Source organism: Tachysurus fulvidraco, chromosome 23, assembly GCF_022655615.1.
Source record: "Tachysurus fulvidraco isolate hzauxx_2018 chromosome 23, HZAU_PFXX_2.0, whole genome shotgun sequence".
NCBI classification, from domain to species: domain Eukaryota; kingdom Metazoa; phylum Chordata; class Actinopteri; order Siluriformes; family Bagridae; genus Tachysurus; species Tachysurus fulvidraco.
Genome location: NC_062540.1, coordinates 20,547,303 through 20,557,234, shown reverse-complemented (window position 1 = coordinate 20,557,234; position 9,932 = coordinate 20,547,303). Strand labels below are relative to the sequence as shown.

Here is a 9,932-nt window from a genome sequence, read left to right as displayed (position 1 = left end):
TGTTAAGGTAAAGATTACGTTTCAGTGTTAAGGTAGAGATTACGGGTAGGTGTTAAGGTAAAGATTATGCTTAGGTGTTAAGGTAAAGATTACGTTTCAATGTTAAGGTAGAGATTACGGGTAGGTGTTAAGGTAAAGATTATGCTTAGGTGTTAAGGTAAAGATTGCATTTCAGTGTTAAGGTAAAGGTTGTGTTTAGGTGTTAAAGTAAAGATAATTTTTGGCTGTTAAGGCAAATATTATGTTTCGGTGTTAAGGCAAATATTATGTTTAGGTGTTAAGGTAAAGATTGTGGTTATTTGTTAAGGTAAAGATAATGTTGAGATGTTAAGGTAAAGATAATGTTCGGGTGTTGAGGTAAAGATTACATTTAGGTGTTAAGGTAAAAAGCATGTTTAGTTTTACTGTGCTATAGCTTCCAATATGATTGTTATACTCAGGTTAAGATTAGAGTTATAAGATTATGGAGGTGAAGTATAGATAAGGTTATAGACAAGTTTACTGTAGTGAAGTTTATAGTTAGTATTAGTTTATATAGTTTGTATAGTTTGTATAGTTTATATTGAGTAATGAATAGTGTCTATGAATGAATCTATGGGATGATATGGCGATGTAGCGGGTAGCGTTGTATCCTGACACCACCTTGATCTGTAGGTTCTCCTTATGGGTTCCTCTGAGGTTCTCCAGTTTCCTGAACATGCCAGTAGGTGCATTATGTGTGTGTTAATTTAGATATTTATAGCATAATACACTCTGTATAATAATTACACTTTTACAGTGTTACTTGAGGAAACAAATACATAACGACAGGCATAAACAAAACAAAACAAAACGAACAAACAACAACAAATAAAATCAATAATAGCCCATTCATTATGCTCAATTGGTAGTGAGTTCACTTCCGGTCTCTGCTATGACGCAATTCTCCACTTACTAAGAAACTCTCGTGTTGTTGCTCAGCGGTAGTTTCTTGGAAACGCACATCGCATGTCATTAATCCTGCGTGAATAAATCCGTGAAAAAGACACGTTTAAGTTACACAACGTGACGAATAGGAGGTCCGTTTGCCAATAAGATGGAATAAAAATATCATGGGGTTTCATTACAGCAGCACACATGTAATTAAGTTATATCTGAGACGGATATACTGTACACATACACACACACACGCTGTACGCGCACACGTGATCTAGCTTTCTGGGAATGTTCCTGGAAAGCAGTGCGCTGCTTCGGCACGGAGGAAAGACTGTAAAATTTATATATATTTACACACACACACACACACACACACACACACACACACACACACACACACACACACACACACACACACACACACACACACACACACACACACACACACACACACACACAAAATCACAAAATCACTTAGGATTTTGCGGTGGATACAAAGCGAAGCTACTCGATCTTTATCCGTCGATGAAAGCCTGCGATTTAAAAATGGTTTTAAACCAAACAAACACACACATATAAAGAGGAAGAAGAAACCATGCCCAAGGCTGAAGGTTGGACAACACGAGGTCTGTGTCACCGCCTGGCTGTGTCCTGTAATCTGGACTAATTATCTGTCTTTTAAAAAGCAAAACAACTCTGATTTTTTTATTTTTCTTTCTTTCTTTGGGCTTTTTTTTATATGTCTCAGCGTGAGCGAGTTTTGTCTCTGAAATCTGGAAGGTGGAATAAATAATTAACACAGTATTATAGGATGTATTGAGTGCCGCAGTGCTTCATCGAATCTGTGCGACTGCGTGGAAAAGGTAAGTGTTGCTCATGTTTCTTCATGAAGTTTAAGTGTACAAGGCTGGAACGTCAACCTACACCTGAAGGATATCTACACAAACATAAGAAACACCATTTCACAAAGGGATTCCATTTGGATTCGATTTATTTCACATACAAATGTGTACAAAGAAATGAAAGAGGATCTATTTAGTTCTCTTTTTGACCAAGGTGTAACGTTGAGCCCAAACACTGGCTTACATTTAAACCCCTTTTGTTGACCACAAGAAGGAAATGAATTAACAGTTGCACGTCTGATGTAAAGCCTTTATTCCAGATTCATCCCATTATATGGAGATTGGTTTCATGTGAAACCGGATCACTTTAAATTAAGAACAACAACAAAAAAAAAGATCTGATTTATTGCCAATTCAGTTACATTTCTGAAAAATAATCCCTGGAAAATCACTGGAAAGGGATTTAACACATTTTACAGCTTTTTATTTTTCCCTTCAGTCCTTTTTTTTTTTTTTCATTGCGCAGAAACTCAAAGTGGCTCGTCTTGCTTTAAGTGCACTTCTGCTACACCCTTCTTTGCTATTTCCTCATATCTGATCTTGCCGTATTCCTCGAAGACATTTTAATGAAACCCACTTGAGGCGGGAGGCTTTTATGTACTTGGATTATCTCAGACAATCAAGATGTTTCTTAGACACCCACCGCCATCAGGGCTCCTTTATCACGAGTGCGCTCTGTTGATCGAAGGCCACTTGCATTAACGCTGGTTTCTTCACTGGGGAGTGAATAGGAACAGATTATTCTTCATCGTCTCATAAATATCGTTAAAGATATGGTAAAGAATTGTTTCAATATAGAAAACATAACGATAATTATATCCTTATAAAGCTGCAGCGTTTAACTAAGAATCATGAACTGAAAAATGATTTATACAAACAACAAAAATGGTCAGGAATTCAGAAATAAAAAGTCAAATCAGCTTTAATATTAAATAAATGTACAATATACAGTAACACTTTAAATGATATCAAATATAATAAGAAATCTGGGATTATTAATCTTAACAGCTCATAACATACTTAAGGAATATTTTTAAACAAGAAAATGTACTTTTATTAAAAGTTTAGGTATATTACATTCTTAATTTGCAATTAAGCATTTCACACACACACACACACGCACACAATTTATTCTGGTAAAATATTAAAAATACACAGTCATTTTATTTACAAGAATTTACATTTGAAGAAAAAGTATAGAACAAATGTAGCCTTAATATTAAATACGAACCTTTTTAGTAATATAATGAAGTAAAAATGAAAACTATATAAAATTTTAGACATATTTGTGTGTGTGTGTGTGTGTGTGTGTGTGTGTGTGTGTGTTTAGATATATATCAAACAATACTTTGGTTTAAAAATGTGTATAAAATAATAAATATAGAAAACCATTTTAAAAAAGTGGCCTCAAATTTTAAATATGAAACAAATACAAAAAAACAACAACAAAAGAACAGTAATTAAACAAACCGCTGTGAAGCTCATCTGTGATTTATGATCAAGTTCAAGTTATTTTACCGTTCATTATATATATATATATATATATATATATATATATATATATATATATCTGTAGAGCTGTGTGTAGAGCAAAACGACAGGCACGAAGACGTGTTCACGTCCCGTATTTCCTGTTGTTTGATGGTTTAGACTTTTGGCATGAAGTCATCTGTTTCAAAACGTACATCTAGCTAACTCTAACAGGAAAGTATGTGACAATTCAGGATCTTCTGCCAAAGCTGAACACATGGCCGTGGTTTATTCTCTTTTTAAACGCTCTTTTTTTTTATGGTCTCCTTTTTAAAACCGTTGCAGATTTTGGATGGGGCACACACAGTGCATCTCCAAGTCAGCAGATTGCCAAGCGTTTGTGGCTCAGAGTGGAAGCTGCGAGCTCGATGAGCTCCGTGCCGAGCCTCTTGTGACTCCTGTGATCACCTCGGACCTCGTTCCTGAAAAACCTGACACCGCAACTGGACTAAAGGAGCGCAGGCTGGAGCCGAACCGAGCGGATTCCTCCGAGGAAGCCCAGCGATTACAGAATGCTATGACGCACCTTCACAACTCGGGTAAGTGAGAAGACATAGGTTAAACCCTTAAAGCCCAAATTATGACTTAGTGGTTTGTTCAAAAGCTTTTGATTCAGATCCTTCAGTGGAAGGATGTGGAGATGTGAACATGAGGAATGTTAATCCACAGCCTACAGAAAGGCTCATGTGACTCTAACAGCTTTAATAGATTATAATGAATCTCCTAAATTTATTAGAATCAGATGATAACCGCTAAAGGAACCCTGTAATAAAATTGCTGTCAGTCAGTCCATCCAAGTACTCCGTTGAAATATTTATTTTTTGTTGCCAAAAATGTCTGATTTTACACGTTATCGTGGGGAAAGTACCCGAGCTGCCCAAATCACAAGCACGGGATTCTTCAGTCTGCTTAGTTTGCTTGATTTTTCATTGATTTCTGTGATCGCAAAACCTTGGAGAGTTAGTTGAAGTGCACAGAGGTCTGTGTTGTGTTATAACACTTTGATTGGTGTTGAGTTCTGGCTTCTGATCGGTCAGAAGGTGTTGATTAGTTTTCTAGACCAGCAGCCCTGAAAGTAGCATATAGTTTATATTAATCCGCTCCTTCTGATAGCTTATCGTTTCTACCATAACGGTTCATTCGGTGGGGCTTAGATGGCGTAAAGCAGAGGTGACACTTAAAAGGATTAAAAAAATCATATTTAATACGATGTTTTCTGTCAGGACGCAATTATAAATTTATTAATAATAATAAAAAAAACTATATGAAAAGTATATAAACAGACCAAAAGTGTCTGATTCCTCCGGGTACTCCGGTTTCCTCCACCGGTCCAAAGACATGCATGGCAGGTTGATTGGCATCTCTGGAAAATTGTCCGTAGTGTGTGAGTGTGTGAGTGAATATGAGTGTGTGTGTGCCCTGTGATGGGTTGGCACTCCGTCCAGGGTGTATCCTGCCTCGATGCCCGATGATGCCTGAGATAGGCACAGGCTCCCCGTGACCTGAGAAGTTCGGATAAGCGGTAGGAAATGAATGAATGAATGAATGTTGTGTTTGTAATCGAATTGTTTATCTGTATTATTACTGCTCGATTATTATTAGTATTAGTATTATTGTACATCAGCACTTGGTCAGGGTCGTGATGCAACTGTAGTCTATCTCAGAAAAACCTAAGGGTTACTTAATTCTTAAAAGAAGTGAAACAGTTGATCATCAGGAACAGGAACCAGTGCATCACAGTGCACCTTCACATCTAGAGACGATACGTCTAAGTCCAATACATCCACCAGCATTTTTGGGGAGATGGGAGGAAACCAGAGAACACAGAGAAGGCAGGAGACATGTGGAGAACGTGTAAGGCAGGTACACTACCCACTGAGTCATGTCCTATTCTCCCAGTACTATTATTACTCTCGTTACAATACTTCTGTATGTGTACTGAGTTTATGGAAGGTATTTTGAGTTTATAAAACGTACATTGTCTCATAATTGTAAGATACCAAGTCATGATATCAAGACGATAAGCCATAATTATGAGATGCGATAGATTTATTATGAGATAGTGAGAAGAAATCGTTTTGAGAAAACGTAATTAAAAAAGTATAATAAATTAAGAGACAGTAAGAAATAACTGAGATATGAAGTCATAATTATGGTAATACAAGCCATGATTGAGATACTAAGGCATAATTGAATAATCGAGACATTAAGTGCTAATTATTAGATAGCAAGCCATGATTATGAGATACTAAGCTATATTTATGAGATACTAAGTCATACAAGACAACAAGCCATGATTATGAGATACTAAGCTATATTTATGAGATACTAAGTCATACAAGACAACAAGCCATGATTATGAGATACTAAACTATATTTGAGATACTAAGTCATACAAGACAACAAGCCATGATTATGAGATACTCAGCTATATTTATGAGATACTATGCCTTACTTTTGAGTTACAGAATTATGAGATAAGAAGTCATAGGTTTGAGATACTACACCATAATGATGAGAGAGTAACCCATAACGATTCTGTTGTAGTTTTGAGAACTGTACCGTCTAAGAGCTCGGGGAAGAGTAAACAAACTCCTCCTAACAATACATTCAGTATCTCAGAATAATATCCAGTGATCTCATAATGACAAAAATTATGAATTTTTTTTTTTGATATCACACGATATCCACACGTACCGCTCCTTTCCCAAGTCTCAACCGATCAGACCTTTAAGTACGAACTGGATCATGAATCACGAGTTCTTCCGAATCGAATTTTTTTATCAGAGCGGTCGTTTTGAATCATTATACAGCTCGCTATTATATTATCGCTGATGTTATCATCCAGTTATCTCATAAAGATGACATTCTTTAAAACTTGATATATTATATTAACTATTTTGAACATAGGAATTATTAAAATAATCCCTGATTAAACATCTGTCTGTCTGTCTGTCTGTCTGTCTGTCTGTCTGTCTGTCTGTCTGTCTGTCTGTCTCAGGCTGGTACTGGGGCTCGATAACAGCAGCCGAGGCTAAGCAGCTTCTGAACACGGCTCTGGATGGCTCCTTCCTGGTGAGAGACAGCTCGAACCCGGGTTACCTCCTCACGCTGTCTGTGAAAACCGAGCTCGGGCCTACGCACCTGCGCATCGAGTACTCAAACGGACACTTTGGCTTTGACTCCGTCCTGATGGCTCGTCCTCATCTCCGCCAGTTTAAGGGAGCGGTGGACTTGGTGCAGTATTACACTCTGGCTTATCGCAGGCAGGCGACTCACCGAGAGCTCAGCACGGATCCAGATACATTTCCGACAGCGACGGCGGAAAACACGCTGCAGCTGAAACTTACTAAACCGCTGCACAAGGCGGCGCCCAGTTTACAACATCTCTGTCGTGTGGTTATAAACCAACATTGTCACGATCACAGAGATTTACCTTTGCCCGAAAGGCTAAAGGACTTCCTGCGGGAATATCCGTTTGTACTCTAGACTATACTCGGTATTCAGTATTAAATTTCATTCGCTATTTCAATATTTTCGAAAATAATCGTTCAAATTCAATGAAATCGTTCGATTCTTATGATTGAATCTTTTACTAGTAACAAACACAATAAATCACGGAAAATTGTTCGATCTCAACGATATCCACACAAACCCACGCATTGTTTTTTTTTGTTTGTTTTTTGTAACTGTTCTTGTGTGTAATTTATCTACAAGCTATTAAAACCCCACCCCTTTTCCCTAGTCTCAACCAATCAGAGCTTTAAATACGAACTGGATCATGAATCATGACTTCTTCCGAATCGAATTTATCAAAGCCGTCATTTTGAATCGTTATACGTCTCGCTATTAAATTATCGTAATATTGTATTTTGGAGGGGAAAAAAACGCCAGTTTAAGCACGGAAGTGTGTGTGTGTGTGTGTCGTTTGGGGTTTTAACGTCAATGATACGCCTGGTGTATAAATATCTGTTGGCCACGATAGTAATGTTGTGCGTTTTATAGATTTGATCTAGTCAGAGTTTTTGGCAGCTGAATTGGAATATACTGAAAAAAATACAGAAATGCAGAAATCTGGGTTTTTTTTTGTTTTCTCCACATATTTTGGCACAATTCTGCCATACTCACAAATGAAACACTCCATCGATGTAATCACTTTTTTCCAATATAACGCAACGCTCATGATATTTACCCTACTGTTGTACACCGATAACTCAATTCCACCAGAAAAACCAAAATCATCCAAAAAAAAAAAAAAAAATCTGACAGAAGGTGGTGGATTTTTATTGACTTATTACAATAAATATTACAAGTTCAAGGTCAAATAAAGAATCACAAGCGCCTCAAAATCACTGACTCTTGCTTTCCTTAATCGTAAACGAGCACTTCGGCTTCGATGTGAAAACTAAACCTCAGATGGATAACAAATTATTATGAGACACTTCCAAAATAACTGGTTTGGGGTTTTTTTATATCCCGATTATTTCCAAAAATCTATGCAAACTACAAATTTATTTGAAATGACTGTAACCCTGACCAAGGGGGGAGGGGGGGGGGGGCACGGTGGCTTAGCGGTTAGCACGTTCGCCTCACACCTCCAGGGTTGGGGGTTCGATTCCCGCCTCCACCTTGTGTGTGTGGAGTTAGCATGTTCTCCCCGTGCCTCGGGGGTTTCCTCCGGGTACTCCGGTTTCCTCCCCCGGTCCAAAGACATGCATGGTAGGTTGATTGGCATCTCTGGAAAATTGTCCGTTTTGTGTGTGTGTGTGTGTGTGTGTGTGTGTGTGTGTGTGTGTGTGTGTGTGTGTGTGTGTGTGTGAGTGAATGAGAGTGTGTGTGTGCCCTGTGATGGGTTGGCACTCCGTCCAGGGTGTATCCTGCCTCGATGCCCGATGACGCCTGAGATAGACACAGGCTCCCCGTGACCCGAGAAGTTCGGATAAGCGGTAGAAAATGAATGAATGAATGAATGAACGAATGCTCGGAACTTTTACATACGTTTTCCCAAATAGTGTGAACGGAAAGTACAGAATCACACAGTGGCTCAGTACGAGTGTTAAAAATATACGTTTTTTTTTTTTTGTATGTACAAATTATTGTAAGATGTTGAACCTTTGCTTGTCCTATAAGCATCAGAAGCACCAGTGACTCATTAAAACCTTCCACTCCAAGTACAGAAACTTTCCTGTCAAAAAAGTGAAAGAATTCCTCAGTAAAACACAGATATTTAAAGAAGCGTGTGTTTTTCTACAACACGTCTTAGACGACTTCGCCGACAGCGTCGTTATTAAAATACATTTAAATGATTAAAATCTCTTTTCTTTTTATCTTCGGTTGATCGGACCTCTGTTTTCATTTGCATGAGCGTGGCCTTCTTTCAACTGAAAAGATCAGATGTTTAGAGTTCAAAGAAGAAGAAAAAAGAGAAGTCCGTTTAAAGCAGGTATAAACGCTCGTATTACTAACTCATGAGGAAAGAAAGGAGAAGTGCAGGAGTTCTGCACAGATGCTTAACATTTAAATTGAAGAAGCTCGGTAGGTTCTAGAGTTTGTGTATAAGAGACTTTACATGTGGAGCCTTTTCAGAGGAACGTATTCAGAGAACTCCTTAGAGAACCATCGAAGAACCTTTTTTTATAAAGCTGTAGCAAGTCCCATAAGGATAAATGTTAAACTCCTGACAGGTTCTAGATAATGAGAAGAAATTAAAAGGGTTGTATCACAAACGTGCCCAATAACTAACACACACACACACACACACACACACACACACACACACATACATACACACACATACACACACACACACACACACACACACACACACACACACACACACACATACATACACACACACACATACACATACACACACATGTACACACATACACATATACACATACACACACATATACACAGACACAGACACACACACACACACACACACATATACACACACACACACACACACACATACAAACACACACATACACACATACATACACACATACACACATATACACACATACACACACATGCACACACATACACACACATGCACACACATACACACACATACACATATACACACATACACACACACATATATACACACATATACATACACACACATATATATATACACACACGCACACATATATACACACACATATATATATACATACACACACACATACACATATATACACACAAACACACACACACACATATATATATATACACACGCACACATATATACACACACATACACACATACACATATATACACACACACACACATACAGTACACATACACATACACACACATACACACACGTACACATACACACACATACGCACAAACACACATACAGTACACACACACATATACACACATACGCACACACACACACATACAGTACACATACACATACACACATACACATACACACATACACCCACACACACACACACACACACACACATATCCATGAAGGGTTCTCTTTCTGGTAGAACAACACGCTGTTATACGGTTCTTCTCAAATGAAGAAGATTTATAAGTTCTGAGTTTTTGACGAACCTTTT

General features: G+C 38.0%; 1 protein-coding gene across 2 annotated transcripts; it reads left to right on the top strand.

Annotated features, from left to right (window-relative positions):
• Positions 1–1,200: 1,200 nt before the first annotated feature.
• On the top strand, positions 1,201–7,696 carry LOC113651830 (suppressor of cytokine signaling 2-like). 2 transcript variants are annotated; one of them, XM_027160724.2, is made up of 4 exons: positions 1,204–1,541; positions 1,664–1,778; positions 3,633–3,886; positions 6,349–7,696. In XM_027160724.2, exons 3-4 carry the CDS (start codon positions 3,640–3,642, stop codon positions 6,834–6,836), a joined length of 735 nt encoding a protein of 244 aa, XP_027016525.2. In that variant the 5' UTR covers positions 1,204–1,541; positions 1,664–1,778; positions 3,633–3,639; the 3' UTR covers positions 6,837–7,696. The 2 variants fall into 2 exon arrangements, with proteins under 2 accessions (XP_047663436.1, XP_027016525.2); XM_047807480.1 differs by lacking the exon at positions 1,664–1,778 and having other exon boundaries at positions 1,201–1,541.
• The last annotated feature ends 2,236 nt before the right edge of the window (positions 7,697–9,932 follow it).